Source organism: Polypterus senegalus, chromosome 2 (assembly GCF_016835505.1).
Source record: "Polypterus senegalus isolate Bchr_013 chromosome 2, ASM1683550v1, whole genome shotgun sequence".
Classification (NCBI taxonomy): domain Eukaryota; kingdom Metazoa; phylum Chordata; class Cladistia; order Polypteriformes; family Polypteridae; genus Polypterus; species Polypterus senegalus.
In genome coordinates this window covers 61,087,673-61,107,653 of record NC_053155.1, presented here as the reverse complement: position 1 = coordinate 61,107,653, position 19,981 = coordinate 61,087,673, and the positions used below count along the sequence as shown (strand labels likewise).

At 36.4% G+C, this 19,981-nt stretch overlaps 1 protein-coding gene across 1 annotated transcript in view; it reads right to left on the bottom strand.

Moving 5' to 3' along the window:
* The window catches only part of vangl1 (VANGL planar cell polarity protein 1), a 252,533-nt gene that overhangs the window by 141,148 nt on the left and 91,404 nt on the right, over positions 1-19,981 (bottom strand). The window contains exon 2 of the mRNA XM_039743819.1: positions 8,922-9,181. Within this exon, the coding sequence (XP_039599753.1) occupies positions 8,922-8,992 (71 nt within the window). The 5' untranslated portion in view covers positions 8,993-9,181. The remainder of the gene's footprint in view (positions 1-8,921; positions 9,182-19,981) is intronic.

Here is a 19,981-nt window from a genome sequence, read left to right as displayed (position 1 = left end):
AATCCTTGGACCCATTGTCAGACCCTATGCTGGTACAGTGGCTCCTGGTGCACGACAATTCCTGGCCTCATGTGGTGAGAGTATGCAGGCAGTTCCTGGAGGATGAAGGAATTGATACCATTGACTGGCCACCACACTTTCCTGACCTAAATCCAATAGAACACCTCTGGGACATTATGTTTTGGTCCATCAAATGCCACCAGGTTGCACCTCAGACTGTCCAGGAGCTCAGTGATGCCCTGGTCCAGATCTGGGAGGAGATCCCCCACAACACCATCTGTCATCTCATTAGAAGCATGCACCGATGTTGTCAGGCATGTATACAAGAACACAGGGGCCATACAAAGTGCTGCGTACAATTTTGAGTTGCTGCAATTACATTTTGGCAAAATGAACTAGCCTGCCACATAATTTTTTCATTCTGATTTTTGGGCGTCTTTGAATTCAGGGCTCTGTAAGTTGATCATTTACATTTCCATCAAACGATGTGGCATCCTTTCGTTCCTAACACATTACCCAGTCTATATCAGTATAGATATCCAGGAGGATTTCTTTTTCCCATTGAGATCTGATGTGTTTTCAAAGTGTTCCTTTAATTTTTTGAGCAGTATATATATATATATATATATATATATATATATATATATATATATATATATATACACACACACACACACACACACATATATATATATATATATATATACACACACACGTAACATAATGCCATACGTAGTACATATCATTAGATTATTAATGTGCTTTTTTTTCCAATACATTTTCTATGACTTTTTTTTGTCTATACTAACCTAGTTGGTTTAAAAATCAAGTGACGCATTAACAAAAACAATGGCCATTTAAATATAACACAGTATATCCCAATCCATTTACTTAAAACTCCTTGCAGCACTGGGTGCGATTCAGAAACCATTCCTGAATGGGTGCTAATACTTCTCAGCATAAACACTCACATGGGCCAATTTAAAATTGTTAATTAATAACATACACTTATATTTAAATAATGATTTTATTTTTTAGATGTTAACTATGAGAAATATATACCCATTTTGTTTTCCCTAAAATTATGATACAATCTGCACTACATTGCATGTCTGAGAAGAATTTTATATAATTTCATTCTTTTAAAATTAAAAACAAATTCAGAAAAAATAAAATCAAAGCAAAAAAGCCATGCCCCAGGTCTATTCAAATCCCATTCTGAATATGATGAGGTTATCCTAAGTTCATCTGCTGGATTAACAAATCTAGGACTAAAACCCCAAAAACACTGCTGCCTGCTGATAAAGCAACTCGGCTATAATCTAGGGATGCACAACTTCCTACAATTTAAAAGAAAGCAAAGACCGATTAACATTCCACAAAGGTGCAACACAAAGGCTGTGTTACATTATGTGAAAATATTCAGTGTTCTGGTGTAAAACATTTGAATTTAACATACTATTTACTAATTTTCAGTTATTCCCTTGGAATTTAAGTGATAATATAAAACTTTAAAATAACCCACTACACAAAATTTTTGAGTATGATTTTGAAAACTTCATATTTTCACTAGGGTGCAATTCCCAATTATCTCTCTCATTCAAAACCTTGCAAATGGGAATTGTTCACCATGGCTCTTGGATCCACCTTAACTCTTGCATTTATGGTAGTAATACAGTGCATCCGGAAAGTATTCACAGCGCATCACTTTTTCCACATTTTGTTATATGTTACAGCCTTATTCCAAAATGGATTAAAGTCATTTTTTTCCTCAGAATTCTACACACAACACCCCATAATGATAATGTGAAAAAAGTTAGAGATTATTGCAAATTTATTAAAAATAAAAAAACTGAGAAATCACATGTACATAAGTATTCACAGCCTTTGCTCAATACTTTGTCGATGCACCTTTGGCAGCAATTACAGCCTCAAGTCTTTTTGAATATGATGCCACAAGCTTGGCACACCTATCCTTGGCCAATTTCACCCATTCCTCTTTGCAGCACCTCTCAAGCTCCAACAGGTTGGATGGTAAGCGTCGGTGCACAGCCATTTTAAGATCTCTCCAGAGATGTTCAATCGGATTCAAATCTGGGCTCTGGCTGGGCCACTCAAGGACATTCACAGAGTTGTCCTGAACCACTCCTTTGATATCTTGGCTGTGTGCTTAGGGTCGTTGTCCTGCTGAAAGATGAACCGTCGCCCCAGTCTGAGGTCAAGAGCGGTCTGGAGCAGGTTTTCATCCAGGATGTCTCTGTACATTGCTGCAGTCATCTTTCCCTTTATCCTGACTAGTCTCCCAGTTCCTGCTGCTGAAAAACATCCCCAACAGCATGATGCTGCCACCACCTTGCTTCACTGTAGGGATGGTATTGAGCTGGTAATGAGTGGTGCCTGGTTTCTTCCAAACGTGACGCCTGGCATTCATACCAAAGAGTTCAATCTTTGTCTCATAAGACCAGAGAATTTTGTTTCTCATGGTCTGAGAGTCCTTCAGGTGTCTTTTGGCAAACTCCAGGCGGGCTGCCATGTGCCTTTTACTAAGGAGTGGCTTCCGTCTGGCCACTCTACCATACAAGCCTGATTGGTGGATTGCTGCAGAGATGGTTGTCCTTCTGGAAGGTTCTCCTCTCTCCACAGAGGACCTCTGGAGCTCTGACTTGCTTGAGAGCCAAGTCTCTTATGAAGGTTTTTCTGTTGCTAGTGAAAGTTTTATGCTTCTTTGTGTGTGCTGCCTTCATTAAGGTGAATTTTGTTATCTTCTACAAGAAAATAAAAGCTTAAAACTACACTTTCTAGCAGCTAAACTATATAAGCACAGTGACTGTCTCTGACCTTTTAATTTACTACATTATTTTTTTCTAGGAAAAAATTTTAATACAGTGTAGTATTGTGGTTTACTGATTAATGATGATGTCTTACAGATCCTGAAAAGTCATGAATTATACAATGTTGACGCAAAGTTTACACATTCCCCTACAGATACAGTACAGTAATGCCTCACTATATCGCGCTTCAACTTTCGCGGCTTCACTCTATCACGGATTTTATATGAAAGCATAACTAAATATATAACGCGAATTTTTCGCTGCTTCGCGGGTTCTGCGGACAATGCGTCTTTTTTACTTCCTGTACATGCTTCCTCAGTTGGTTTGCCCAGTTGATTTCATACAAGGGACGCTATTGGCGGATGACTGAGAAGCTAACCAATCAGAGCACGCAGTTAAGTTCTCCTGACTGAGAAGCTAACCAATCAGAGCACGCAGTTAAGTTCTCCTGACTGAGAAGCTAACCAATCGGAGCACGCAGTTAAGTTCCTGCCTGCTGAATGCAGTGTTAACCAGGAAGTCTCGTCTCACTCATTCAGCATCAACGTGTTTCTCTGTGTAAAGAGTTGTGCTCTTTTGTGTTTATCTTTGTGCATAGCCAAGCCCTTTATTATGGCTCCAAAACGATCCGCTGCTGCTTCAGGGGCCGTGCCCAAGCGCAAACGGAAGATGTTAACGATTGCCGAAAAGGTAAGCGTTTTGGATTTGTTGAAGGCTACGATTCTTTTATTTAAAAAGTAGGAAAGGAATAAAAGATCTATGGCCGCAGTGTCCTTTTAACCAGGGTGCAAAACAAGTTGTAAGTGGATGTAATAAGGCAGTAGTCTGGATGGAATCTGCTTTAGGGATTTGCATTGAAGACTGCCAGAAGAAGAACAACGGCAGTGCTACACAATCGCCTGAAGTGGCTACTTTGGAAGAACTGTAACGCTCTCCTTTGTTGTGCAGTAAAATTAAACTCATTGTTATCGGACAAGTCATAGTGTCATTGTTGGTGAGTAACCATAATTAATTTTCTACTTACAGTACCTAGTACATGTACGTACGTTTAGTGTCACTGTACACACATTTACTGTATACTATTTTTCTTGCGTTGTACGTATTTATTGCTGGTGGCCTGTCTATCGTAATGGCTGTAACATATGTGATATCGGAGACACTCAATATCTTTAAAATAATTTAGGTTTTACTGTATATAAAGTGTGTTTATATACATAATTTCAATGAATCTTACCTAATATCTAAGAGAATACAAAGGGATTATGCTGTATAACTCTGCGGGGAATATTTATAAACAGTGTGGGAGAGTTTATAAGGGCTTAAAATATATAAAAATAACCATACAAACATATGGTTTCTACTTCGCGGATTTTCACCTATCGCGGGGGGGTCTGGAACACAACCCTTGCGATTGAGGAGGGATTACTGTATTCTGGGTTTCATTTAACATATCTCGAGTCAAAATTGCTCAGCAGCAGCCTTTGAGGAAAAAAAACTGTCAAGATTTTAAGAGTCTCATGATCATATAAAAAATGAAACAAGATGGACAGTGCTACAATCATTCCTTTATACATAATGAAATACAAAAATGGTCTGAAAATGTTTGCTGTATAAATGCATACCACTTTCCATACCACATTCTTTGGTGATCTAGACCACAATAATGGAAGTTCTTACATACAGTCCCAAAGATGTGAGGTCACTTTCTACAAGATGGCAATTCAGTCTCAGCGTTGCAAAATGATTAAATAAACGATCATATCTGATAATCGGTAACCAATGGCACCTTTGATAGCATTGATGAGCACAGCCACAAATGTGCTGACAAACAAGAAAGAATAAGAAAGCTTCCATGATAAACTCTTACTTTCCATAATACATTCCAGGAAAATGCAGGCAAAGACGACAGATGGATGGATGAAAGGGATTGTGCTTTGTGCAGTAAAAAAACCTGAAGACTTGAAAATAATTCTGCAAGGAAGCAGGTGAAAGTGCTTACCTGAAACAGTAAAACATGTTTATGTCTCATGAACAACAAATTACATTTTACTGAGATTGACATATATTTAAAAAGAAGAAAACAGCAATCTGAAATTAAATATATCTCTACCATATAAATATCCTATTAATCACTCTGTAGTTATAACTGAACTAAGACATTTTGCATGCCCCTTCTCCACTGACTGCAGAGTACTTGATCGTCTACTGGCAAAAGTGTAAGAGAAGAGAGAAATCATAAACAATTGACAATCATCAATGCAACTTTCAAAGTCTTCCATGAAAGACCACTTTAAAAAGTAGTGCCTCTTTACATTTTGCAGAATGTCTGCAGCATTAAAATAACAAAATGTGTTTTCCAAAGCTGAAATTTATCAAAATTCCTTATCAAGAGGAAATGTTTTCAAGAGATGGTATGTGGCAAAATGCCAAGCCTCTTTCTTCTGGGTTAAACCAAATTACCTTTGCCCATGGCATAATCGTCTAGAGTTTCTTATTGTTTTGTCTTACTGGCCAGCCTTACACAGCAGCTGAACTATAGCCAAGGCAGCCTAAGAGAATCTAAACAACCCTCCTATGAAGTGCAATCAATTTGATGCAGTAATCCTTTTCTAGTTTTCTATGACAGTACTTCACTAAAGAACTGCAAAAGTAGAAATCTCAACATTAGGAAAACATCCACAGCCTTAAAAACTGACAAAGTGTTACAAATTGTCAGATACCACCAAAAAAAAAAAAAATAACTTAAATTATACTGGAATTATACTGGAGATATGCTTGATTTTTGAATCTTACAGTCTTGTATGTGATTTCATTAATGGATTACAGATTGTTGAAATTCCCTCTACAGTGCTATTAAGCTAAATCACAACATTGCTGCTAGAAACCAATAACATATTAAATGCAGTGACTACCTGTATATAAGCCAATCACCTTTACGAGCTACTTTGACTTTAAATCTGGCTAAGAATTTTCCTATAGAAAACGTCATGACTACTAAGGAACACTGCTGACTCCCAATAAAGACATGCAAAGGCAGGGATGTTCAGCAAGCTAGATTTCCTTACAATTCAGGGGTCTCACAAGGGTCTCACTTCAGTACCCTTTGGTCTCTTTTATATTGTCCAGCCATTCAGTAATATCTTGGCCTGGGTTAATGAATGTTGCAGTTTTACTGATACAATTTTTATTGCTGTTTAGCATAAGTTGAATCAGTAATGAGTAGTGCTACTTCTTAGAGCTGCAATGAGTGGAAACCTGTTGAAAGCTGAATTAGCTTTGTTTTTTTTCCATTGATTTACTCAGTGTAATTAGAGATACAACATGAACAAGCTTGACATAAAAGAATCCAATGACGGAGAATACTGTCTTTTAAAGTTTTTTTTTTCCCATCAATGTTCCTTTAAATTATATCTAGTACATTTAATTTCTTCAGATTAATCTGCATGTGTGTCAAGTTTTAGATATTACGGAGGACTTTCCAAAATATGTTGTCGCCTGTTTAGTATTTACCAATCAGGAAAGAATTTTTTTCCGAACTTTTACAAAACACTTGCACGCCATTGATGTGATGCAGAAAAACCAATAAATAACAATACCTTAAATAGCATGATTTTCCATTTTAAGAACATTTTGGCTACAGCTTACAACATTTTTAAAGCAGCAGTTGAATTTTGACTATGAAAACTACATATCTACATGGGAAAGATAGAAGGCTTACTGGTCTATAACTCCTGACAAAATAACTCATGTGGGGACATACAGTAAGTGCATATTTCCAGTCACTGGGCCCTACTCCTACATTAAAGGAGCATTATTCACCGATTTCAGTGCAGTGGCCAGACATTACAAGCACAGAAAAAGCATATACATAAGCAGATGTAATATATGCTAATCTTGAAACTCACCTTGGGTAAAAGGTCAGATATAAACAAAGAACAATCTTAGAATGAGTTTATAATATTCATGAGAATCAGCCCTTCAGTAGTAGAATGAAAATCATTTATAGAAGTTAAATAAAGAATCCTTGATGACTAATACATAGGGAAATAAGCTAATTGAAAAGGTAAAAAAATGAGCCGATTAAAAAACACATATTGTAAAAGGTTAGGTGAATTGAAAGACATTCCACTGATTTTGGTATTGCAAAAAGTCATCTATAACGCTACAATAAATTCTCAGTGGTCTTTATTTTCTCATTTGAAAAAATCTATTTGTACTGTGATGGGACTGTTAGTGGGGAGGACATGTCTGACGAAAAGAAGGGATTTATATTGTTGATGAAAGAACATGTACCTAAGTCTGGAAACGCTGGAAGTTTTCTTAAGACCAAAGATTCAGTAACAACTTTGTTCAACAAATTTTCCAGACAAAACAGAAAAAAGTATGAATATTCCCCCTTAAACAGAAATAACATTCTTTAACTGGAATCAGGAGTTAGATACTATACAGATATTTTGTCAAATAATAAAAATTTATGGCTGTTAGGAAAATGTTAGTAGAACAAAAATTTATTTCATACAAATAATCATGTTACGACTAGGCTTTTAATCATATTATTTAATTTTTACTATAATTAAAATTTACATTGCCTAAAGATGCAAATATTTAGTAGACATACTGCGTTTAGTGAAGTTTTTGCTTCATTAGCTCTTTTTACCTATTTTCATTTTACATCAAGAATATCTGTTAAAATGTATTTTCCTATCAAGCATTTCAATTTCTAGATAATAATCTGTATATTGCATATAATTAATTTGAATATGACCCTACTTTGTCATTTTCTAAATCGTTGTGCATCAACAAAAAGACACAAAAGTTATTCCAACAATGAAAAAAAATAGAAAAGATGGTTAAAGACACAATGTTTCAGCTGCACAGCCTTCACATTGTATAGCCAGCACATCTAATTAAGGCAACACAGCCAAAATATTGTGCCTGTAACTTTTTTCAACATTTGTTCAGTGTGGAAATACCCTTGATATGTTTTCCATTTTCTAGATCTAATTAAAAATGGTGCAACATTTACATTTGTGTCCATATTTACACAGCAATTACAAAGGTGGTTAATGCCAACTAGTCCAGCTGTTTACTAATAAAGTTTCATATATAATTAATACAATGTAGTAGTAATTTTGAGTACAGTTTTAAAAACGTAAAAAAAGTTATAAAAATCATACAAAATAAACAGATTGCGGTTTCCTCTCAAACATCTTGTCACCTGACCTGCCTGTTCCCCTACCCCTACAACAACACTGTTGTGGAGAGCAGGATTGGCAGTCTGAAATCAATTATTGTTTTGTAAATAAATCCTAAAACTTTCACAAGTTACCCAATTCATAAATAATGCCAAACAACTGACCAAATCACCACAAAAACTTTCTATACTTTAAGTATGCTTGCATATATATATATATATATACTGTATTCATCTCCCAATTGCTTGGTAAGAAGCAACAGAACAGAACTGAGATACCTTATACCACTGTGTGTGATATCTGCAGATTCACTTCTCTATAACTTGTTTACAAGACAACTTTTCCATTGTAACAATAATAAACACCTCAATCAATATTCTATTCTTAAAGTTAAAAGATTGACCTCCTCTAATATGCAATGCAAATTATATATATCTTATCGCCACTTAATGGACAAATCAAAGTAAAATTAATCTATAAAAGATAATGGCAAACATCTATATCCCCAACCCCTTTATTTGTTTATTAAATATATGGCATATAAAGAAAGTGCAAAATCCTTTAAAACACCCAACAAGCTTATACAATGACTATGGTGAAATAATTTTCAGTTGAAAGGACACCAGATACACATCCATAGTAAGAGCATACAGAAAAATATAAGGGGCCAATATGGCAGATGGTGCCAGTTAAATATATGTGGTGGGTTTTGAACTTAAATGGACTATCCTTGAAGGCACTTTAATATAATGCTCAGGTACAAAACTATGTTTTGTCTTGGGCCAGCTGTTTCTTATACCACAGTAACTTTCTCAAAAAAGTATAATCTTTAACATTGCTGACAGAAAAAAAGTCCAATACTGTGACCCCAACTCAAGGATATTGTGCTTCTTACCTGTGCCGATGAGATCCCCTGGAGCGACCCGAGTAATAGGAATACCCAGAGTAGGTTGACTCTGTATCCATTACGTTGGAATCCTGCCGCGCTGGGGAGCGTGGCAGCCTTTCAAGGTTGCTAATCTTGGTGCCGGGCAGAGGGAGCTTGTGGCCAGTCTTGTCTGGACAGTTTCGCTCTGTCAGAAGATTAGAAGCGGAATACTGTGAAGAGTCTATTGCGGAAACTATTAAGTGGCTCCCTCTAAGGTGAACATCAACCTAAACAAAAAATGAGAAAAACAGTTAGTATTAAAATGTCAGAGAAAGAAAAAAAAAGTTGATGCTCAATGTTACTTTTTTTTTTTTTTAAATTAGGGTTGATGCATCCATACTCCATTCACATATAAGGAAATGGTAAATTTTACTATAACATAGTGGCAAATTCTATTAGTCATGTACCTTATAACTAAATGACAAAAAAATATCAGAACATAAGAATAATATATTTCTTAAGCAACAAAAAAACCCCTGCCTTATATACAAAAAGCAAGGAAATGCCATCTAATCAATCCACTAATGCTATCTGGCTACCCTTCACCATTAAACAATATATTTAACAGTAAAGCTATAAATGGTGTCTTATATCACACAGCAAAAAGAAACAAAAACTTCAGTTCTACTGAGAATTGCGTTCAAATTTCAGGTTAGCCACTACTTCTGTAGAGTTTACACTATCTCCCCATGTCCAACAATGTCTTCCTGGGGCACTGTGGTTTCCATTTTTAAGCAAATGTTTGTTACGTTAATTTATACCAATAACTGGTTCATGCAAGTGAATGAGTGTGGGTGTGAACGTACATATTAACCTGCAATAGATTATTGTCTAACTTGCATGTCCCTTGCACTAAACCCATTGCTGAATAAATACTTTAACGGTGGTATTTAAATATCATACACAGGAAACAAGTGTACAATTTTCAGTTTAAGGACATGTTGTGACCAATGAGAAACTTGCAGAGAGTACACAATTATAGCTAAACAGTACAACATTTCTGAATTTACCACATACTTAAATAATGTACTGTAATGTCCTTTCATTTCATGTTAAAGGGTGACCTCAGTTTTCCTGACTATAACAATAAAATTTTACATCACTACGTTTAATAGTCTGGGGTAGACTAGTGCCATGTCCTGGGATGATTTTTGCCTTGCACCGAATTGCACATAAGATAGTATTCAGACAACCCTGGATTTGATTAAATGAGTTTGAGGATGTTACATTTTTATTGGTTTCTGATTCATTGCTACTACAGACAAACAGGTTGTCTCTTGTATTTACAATATTATGATATACAAAACATTATCATTATATTAAACAATAAGCAAGTCACAACCTGCAAGTTGTGGAATGTACTTGGCAATACTTAGTAAATGCTGTAAATCCTAAAAAGGTAATAGTGTTTTGGGCAATTCCACCCTGGAGGAACTTCTTATGTCTACCTTTTCTACATCGGAATGATTCAGTTTGTATTTGTAGCTTGGGAGCATGTGAATGCAACAGAGAGATATTTTTACGCCAAAAATACAGTAATTTTTTACTCTATGCCCTTGTTAATCCATTTTAACTCCCCTTTGTGCAAATATCCAAATCTTGATAACTTGAGCTGGTACAGTTAGGGCTATACATGTGGCTGAACCTATTTTACTGCTTTTGATTAGATTTCCTCTTCACATGATCAGCATAGTATTTTGTTTTCTACTTCCTGAAGCTCTTCCTTGAGATCACAAGAGATAATAATATTGCATTTACTATGATTTCTGTGTTTTAGAACTTTCCCTCTCATTCAAAAGCTGCACAACCCTAATCTAGAATCATGCCAGTTATTACAAGATGAAGCAGGCACACTGACATTGCTCTGAGAAGGACCTGTGGTAAAACAAATTTAGGGGTCCATATCCATGGGTAGTTTTAAATGAAAACAGTGTGCTCAGGCTCTGGGTACCATGTGCACAAGGAGCCCAGGGTGCTAATGAGGGAATTGGTGAGACCAAATTCACATGTGGACATAGGCATTTCAGCCATTTTGATCATTAGCACTCTGAAGTATGTAATGAGATGCCTGTGCCCACTTAAGAATAAAAAGAGCCCAAGTAGGACAGAAAGAGAAACCTAATGAGAAGGATGAATGAAAGAGTAAGAACAAGAAAGAGAAATCAGAGGTTAAATGGAAAGAAAGAAAAAGTAGGATCAAGGTAGAGCCAGTGCTGTTGTGGAGATATGAGGTTAACAAGTACTGAGCTGAGCATTCAAGGAGAAGGAGTAACCAACTGCTCCAGGTGGGATACCAGAGAGGCTGAGAGATGGCGACAGGAGCAGAGCTCCTTAATTAGTATTTTAACCTCCTCCAGAACACTGCTTTTATTTGGACTATTTATTTATTTGAAGAGATGATTGCACTGTGCTTTTGTTTGGAATACTGTTGTTGTAAATAGAAAGCAATGAGCTGAGTAGGACAGCAAGGGAAATCAAATGAAAAAGATGAATGAATGAGGAAGAAGAAAGAACATCATTTTAACAGCATTCTGCTTCATGGGAGGGAAGGGGGGCTCAAGGCTTTGCATGCCCCATAATCTCCTGAATCATGGAGTACCTGACCAACAGACAGCGGTTTGTGAGGCTGAGGGAGTGTGTGTCAGAAATGGTGGTGTATAATAGTGGAGCACCCCAGGCAACTGTCCCATCTCCATTCCTATTCACTCTCTACACAACAGACTTCCAGCATAATACAAAGCGCTTGCCATCTACAGAAATTTTCAGATGTCTTATCCATCATAGGCTGCATTAATTATGGAGACAAGTCACAGTGCAGGAAGGTTGTGGAGGACTCTGTCTTGTGGTGCTGGGACAACAACTTGCAACTCAACATTAGTAAGACAAAAGATCCGATGGTGGAATTTAGGCCTGCCAAGTAGCCTTTGAGACCAGTCACCATCCGGGGGAGGACATGCAAGTGGTACAGAGCTATAAGTACCTAGGGATCCATATAAACAATAAACTGGACTGGTCTGGCAACAGAGTGGTGCTGTATAAGAAGGGCCAAAGCTGACTATACCTGTTAAGGAGACTCTGGTCAAGCTGCTTGAAATGTTCTACCAGTCTATAGTAGCTAGTGAGGTGTTCTACACTGTAGTCTCCTAGGGAAGCAACACAAGCCCAAAAGAAGCCCAATGTATGAATAAACATATCAGGAGACGAGAGTCTTCTCCATCACAGGGCAAGCCCTGGACACACTGGAAGTTGAGGATGGTGTCAAAATTGGATGCCATCATGAAAAATCCCCTACATCCCATCCAGGAGATTCTCTCATGGAGCACTTTTAGCAACAGGCAAACTTCACCACGGTGTGCTAAGAAGCACCTCTGGGGGTCTTTTCTGTCCACTTTTATCAGGCGTTTCAATGCTTTCTCCCAGGGTACTCATTAGGTTTATTTTGAAATCGCATTTTGAAATGTCTGAACAATATACAATTATTTATTAAATTATATTTACTTATTTTTATTAACATATCGATCAATTGACTGGCTGTATTATTTGTCCTGTGAGTCTGTATCTTTGTTTTTATGTTTCTGCTTTTGTTTGCATGTGAATTTCCCCTTGGGATTAATAAAGTTTATTTTATCTTATCTAATCTAAATCAGAGGTTAACTGCAAGATTAAAAGCAGGGCCAGAGAGGGTGTGGAGATGAGGTAGGAGGTTATGGAACGGAATTCTGAGAGTATTGAGTGGACAGCACTCACTAGGTCGGGTCACTTCAGTTGAGCATCCAAGGAGAAGGAGCAGTTGGTCATTCTAAGTGGAATCCAGGAGAGGCTGAATTATGGCGACAGGATAAAGGAGCAGAGCTTCCTTTTTAGCATTTTAACCTCCAGTAGACCACTGTTTTGATTATTATTTCTTTGTTTGAAGCAATAACTGCACTGCAGTTTTGTCTGGAACACGGTTGTTGTAAATAGAAAGCAATGAGCACTTTTGATATACCTACCCTTGCTTTTTACGAGTACTCATTGCACCGGCACACCCTCAGTCTAGCAGTATCAATGTCCCAGGTTCCACAGTGCAATGCAAGCTTCAGCCAACCTAGACATTGCATCACTTTTGTCAGCATTACAACTAACTGTTATTGTGAGCCACTTTTAACAATACAGTCCCAAGGATATGTGAAACATTACTCCACAATTTAGTCCCAACAGAGCATTTTTTAAAGCATTTGTGGTTTCCTACAACCAGGGACTGCTGAGCATTCCCTTTAATATAAGACAAGCTTTGATGAAATTAATGTTGACTCGAGGTTGCATTAAAACCTAAATTAATCTTGGTTAAGGGCTTGCTTTTTCATTGACTGAATGTGTTAATTGCAGTGCAAATGAGTTCTGCTGACAATTATGTGGTCCTTTCTCTCACAGTCCAGAGACAAGCTGTTAGCCTTCTTCATGATTCCAAATCAGCCTAAAATAAGTGTGGGTGGGTGAATTGGTCTGTGCAAGTAGCCTACAGACTGGCTGATCTTCCAGGGTTTGGTTCTTATTTGATGTCAGTTGCTGCTGGAAAGGATGCTTGCTCTGTGAGATCATGAGCTGAAAAAAATAGAGGGATAGAACGATGCACTGTTGTATAACCAAGAGAAGATGATAACAGAGTAAAACATGAATGTCAAAGAGTAAAGAAAAAGTATCAGTAAGTAAAACTATTAATTTAGTATGAATAGGATCGAACTCTCTTATCAATTGCTCACTAAATGAAAACAAATCATCTGTGCAGATTCCCTCCTGCAATACTGTAAATAATTACGTTGAGAGAAGAAGGAAAAAAAGAACAAAAAGAAAATCCATAGAGAGTTTGCCAGCCTTGGAAATCTAAACATTCAAAGTAGTCATTTTCTGGAGAAATTTTAAATCGCCTTGGCAACTTCATAAATTGAGATTAGACTCTCCTGCCCTTGAGCACAAGGTGATTAAAAGAAAACGCCAGAGTCAGAGAATTTAGCTATGCTGCTCTCCAACTCCCTATCGACTCCATTTGATAGCAGTCAGCTCTCCGACAAGCTGAATTATTGTCTGTTGCAGACACAGATTGGGGTGCAGCACAGCCTAGCAACTGACTAATCTGTTACCATTTGTGAACACTGCTTAAATAAAAACACACACTGCAGATATTCTACTGAATGTGCGGCCTTTGTTTTTCTTTTATGCAAAATTAAGCAGGATTCTCTAATCAACAAGATACTGCAAAGGAAAAAAAAGAAGAATACAATTGTAAAATGACAAGCGGCAGAAACAAATCCTTAAATAAAATCATGTTTCAACAAGTTTGAAAATTTCAAGCAAAACCACGCCTGTGAAATAATATAGAATTAGTACCCAGGCAGCTAAGTGCAGAGGCCTAGGCTGTCCCTGTGCTTTCCCACAAAGAAGGTAAACAGCCTTTAAGCTGAATCATTGTGAAATTATGACTTGAAAGTAGCTTACTTCTTAATCAGCATGGGCATTAATATGCCAATATTTCTCTGTGCTTGTTAAAATAATACCGGAATTCAGAATACATTTAATTTATGGGGAGGGACAATGGGTTAAACAGATATACAGGTATAAACAGTAAATCTCCTTGGTTTGTGCTCGGGATATAGAAGCAATGAGATCAGATGTCGCCTAAATTGATCCCAAAATGACTGATGCAAAGGACCCCCAGACAATGATATAGAATAAAGCATGCTACAACTGTCAGGTAAAATTATCAGGAGGTGCATGTCTGAAAGACCACTGCTTTATGAGTCCCTCTTAAGTATTTTCACACATGAAGGAAATTTAAACTCAAAAGTCCAGTTGCCTTTCATGTTTTGCAATCAACATCCAGCCTTAATAAATAAAAAATATCTATTTATTTATTTATTTGCAGGAACACTGCAGTTTACAGTTGGAGCATATAAGTAATATATATAATATATTTGCTTTGTTGTTTTAATTTGTTTAGGTTGTGTTTTCTTTTGCCTTAAAAAAAACCCATCAGTTGCACTAAGGATTTGACCTACAGTGCATTTTATAAATGCAAGAAAACTTAATAAAAATGTACATGACCAATGCTCTCAATTCCAAACAGCCTTGTGAACAGCAAGTGAAAGATTGCTCAGCTAGAAGATAGCTTTCTCAATTGCCATCCCATGCCCTAACAATGCATATGCCCTAGTGTTTTATATAGTTATATATAAAATATAATATATATAAGCATTTTTATACTGTAGTTACTTCTAATCTTTGTTAGGTTTATGCCAAAGTTCTAATAGAAAAGAAGGTTAAGGAGCTGGGCAGCTGGCAGCAGATGATAGCTTTCAATTCTCATATCACATTCTGAAAGAGGAGGAAATTGATGGTGTTAATTACATTTTATAAAATACTTTCAGTCAGAGACTCAGGATACAAAAGCACAACTAACACAGCACTGCAGATGTTAAATGCAGGGCACCATTCTGTCCAATTGGTTCTTCGGTGTCACAAAGGTCGGCACCAGCAAAAATAACAAGCAACAACAATGCAGACTCAACTGCACTACCTGTAAAAGAAAGTTAAAAAGTGGCAGTACACTGGCCCATGAATTATACTGCAGAGAGAAAAGTAATTCTCTGAGGACCTATAGACCTAACATAAGATAATATACCGTAATACACAGATAATTTAAAAACCTGTCTCTTATAAACATCTAAAAAGCTAATTAGGTTCACATTAAATGAGGCAGTGTGGTATAGTGGTTAAAGGCTTTGGACTTCAGACCCTGAGGTTTAAATCACACTACTGACACTGTGTGACCATGAGCAAAACACTTCATCTGCCTGTAACTCAATTGGAAAAACAAAAGAAATGTAACCAATTGTATCTCAGATGTTGCGAGCTGCCTTAGAAAAAGGTGTCAGCCAAATAAGAAAATAAATCAAATAAATAAAACAATGATATAGGAAACAAAGTGCTATATTAATATAGCATAATGTAAAAACTATGGGGTGGCTTTTTTGGACAGCCATCTGTCCAGCTATGTGATTTCTTTGAAGGTGGTGTGTACTTTATCCCAATTTAACTCTGTAAATGGGAATCTATTAGTCATTTATTTTGTTCCACAAATGTGGAATGTGGAAAGGCAACAGTATATTACACTAAATTAAAGGAAACAATAAATCATGGTCTTCAACATTTTTTGTATATGTTGAAGGACATTTTCCTTTGATGAATACACTGCTGAATGAATAGCTTTCGGCTCAAGTGCTTTCACTTTTGAGAGTTTAAAACAAACAAAAAATGTCAAATTAAAAACTATTTTAAGAGAATGCCTCAGAGTGTACTATAATTCTTCACCAAATGAAAAGAAATCCATTTAGAATTTACTAGACAGACATATTATTTAATTATTAAAATAATTGTTAGTTACACAGTGCTGAATCGATGATTTGATTTGACTCATTTTAAAAGAGTGTTTCCTTATCAAAAATGTAAGGAATGTATGCCAGACTCTTCAAATTTATCCATGCAGCCTCAGGGCTTTTTTGTCTTTCTAAGGTTTCCTCTGATTAAAACCAAATACTAGAGGCCCTTTATATGGGATAAAATACTGAAGATCATATTGACAAAACAAGCAGAGGAAATAAAAAAATATTACTTTAGATGTAACATACTGATACATAAATAGTCATAATCATGTACATCTAATATGATTACATGTATAAGCCATATTTAGAAATAATATAATAAAAATTTAATCTTCAACTATTTAAGTTATGTAGAATGCCAAGTGGGGAATGGCTGTATTTTGAAACCCATAGAGATTTTTGGGGTTTTTTTTTTCACCAGCTTAACTGGAGGTGTCTACTTTGGACACCGGACTTTATCATCAGATTTGCATTTAGAGACTTTAATAAACTATTTTATATTTAAGGACTGTGCTTCTATTAATTATATATATATCTTATGTAAGTGTACATTATTTTTGTATACAATTTATTCATTATTATCTCATTTTACTTAGTTAAAAGCAAAGAAAAAAAATTCTTTGATAAATTGTAAAGCACTCTCAGCCAAATCCTTTGCATGAAAATATGCTATATAAATAAATATTGTTTCTGTTGTTCAAAATCATTTTCACCCTGGGAGAGATGCGGGTTTGCCATTTTAGGCTTTATAAATAACAGAGAAACACTCTCAAAACTGTATAATAGTAGGCTGAATGGCACCTTGAAACTGAAAAGTGTGAAAAAAGTGTGAAAAGTGAAATGGTTTTGAAACTGAAAAATGTGTAAGTATGAGTGTAACCCTGTAAAAGAGAGGCACTCCATCCATGATTGAATGCTGCCAGGATGGACTTGCATCCTTTGTAACCCTGAGTTAGATTAAGCAGATTCAGAAAATAGATGGATTGTTACAAATGAATCAGGCACACAGTCCGATATTCACAAATGTTTACAAATTTAGGCCTTCAACAAAAAAAAAAAAAAAAAAAAAAAGAAAAAAAAGCCCTCACATTCACAAATATGATGACAAATAAAGACGCATACTGCACTTTAGCTTTATAATCTTTGTTATCAACATTGGCAGCAGAATATAATAATTAAAACAGTACAAAGAAAAATAGATTTCTTTTAATAAAGGTGTTTTCTTTATACTGGCTATCCACTTTTCTTTGCATCTGCACCATTTATATATGTAGAGGCATACAATAATAATACACAACATTGGGTGCAAAAATTGGCAATAACAGTGAAAAATATTAGTTTTTTCAATTATTAAACAAAATCAAGATAACCTCATATGGAAATTCCTAGAAGATTTCAAGGCTCATAAAAAAACAATATCACATAGACAATTCAAATTAAACTTTCAGTCTTTTACACTCACCGTGTTTGTTTAACACAAATCACACAAAGTTATACATTAGGCAGCATTATATTTAAAAACATATCCATTGTACACCAATATAATAAATTAAACTACAATAATCCCTCCTCGATCGCGGGGGTTACATTCCAGACCCCGCCCCGTGATAGGTGAAAATCCGCGAAGTAGAAACCATATGTTTGTATGGTTATTTTTATATATTTTAAGCCCTTATAAACTCTCCCACACTGTTTATAAATATTCCCCGCAGAGTTATACAGCATAATCCATTTGTATTCTCTTAGATATTAGGTAAGATTCATTGAAATTATGTATATAAACACACTGTTTATATACAGTAAAAACTAAATATTATTTTAAAGATATTGAGTGTCTCCGATATCACATATGTTACAGCCATTACGATAGACAGGCCTCCAGCAATAAATACGTACAACGCAAGAAAAATAGTATACAGTAAATGTGTGTGTACAGTGACACTAAACGTACGTACATGTACTAAGTACTGTAAGTAGAAAATTGTTAATGGTTACTCACCAACAATGACACAATGACTTGTCTGATAACAATGAGTTTAATTTTACTGCACAACAAAGGAGAGCGTTACAGTTCTTCCAAAGTAGCCACTTCAGGCGATTGTGTAGCACTGCCATTGTTCTTCTTCTGGCAGACTTCAATCCAAATCCCTAAAGCAGATTCCATCCAGACTACTGCCTTATTACATCCACTTACAACTCGTTTTGCACCCTGGTTAAAAGGACACTGCGGCCATAGATCTTACATTCCTTTCCTACTTTTTAAATAGTATCGTAGCCTTCAACAAATCCAAAACGTTTACCTTTTTCGGCAATCGTTAACATCTTCCGTTTGCGCTTGGGCACGGCCCCTGAAGCAGTAGCAGATCGTTTTGGAGCCATAATGAAGGGCTTGACTATGCACAAAGATAAACACAAAAGAGCACAACTCTTTACACAGAGAAACACGTTTAAGCTGAATGAGTGAGACGAGACTTCCTGGTTAACACTGCATTCAGCAGGCAGGAACTTAACTGCGTGCTCCAATTGGTTAGCTTCTCAGTCATCCGCCAATAGCGTCCCTTGTATGAAATCAACTGGGCAAACCAACTGAGGAAGCATGTACAGGAAGTAAAAAAGACACATTGTCCGCAGAAATCCGCAAAGCAGCGAAAAATCCGCGTTATATATTTAGTTATGCTTTCATATAAAATCCGTGACAGAGTGAAGCCGCAAAAGTCGAAGCGCGATATAGCGAGGGATTACTGTACAGAAAGTCAAAAATGCTGATCACTTGGTAATGCCCTTTGATTATTGTTTTTATGAAATGGGAATGCCACGGAAACTTCACATACAATATAGGGTGCATCCAACTCAAAGAAACAAGAGATCAGAAACTGTGTTTTGGGCTGCTTTCAGAAACAGACAAAGTGAGATGAAAAAATCTTTGAAATTCTGATCCTTAACATTGATTGAGCTATTTTTCTGTCAACAATCATTACACTTAATTTATGTCTTAAATAGATCTTTGTGTTTAACCTCTTAACATGCACACGTACCGGTCTCGGTACATAACTACGATTGGACGACGTCACAGCCATGTGTGCATGCCCCTCTGTCATGCACCTCGACATACTACAAATCAAATGAAACCTCAGAGTCTCGTCTTTCCAATGATATAAACCATTTTGACACACAACAACCACAGCACTGACACTAAATCATTTTTTACAGAGAAGTAAATACTTTTAAGAGTTGACTTTTCCTACCTTTGAAGGCTCTCTGGAAGTCAAACCTCAATATTTCCGAGCAATATTGATCTCATTCTGTCCGTAAGGCTCCAGGGAATAAAATCCAGTAAAACAATTAGGTCCAAAACACACGACAGATCCTCAAAGGGTCAAAACCTCCAGAAAACGTTTCTTAACTTGAGACTAGCTCCGACATTTGTTTTCATCTCTATTGGTCATATCAGACGTAATTTGTTTCTGTTGTCAATAACCATGCTAAAGCATGTTACACGGAAGTGTTAGCTTCTGATTGACACCTAAGTTGGCCAATTACGAGGGGTCTGGGGGGTGACTGGAGCCTCGTATAGCCAATGAGTGTTTGGCCCATAAGACTTGTTTTGAC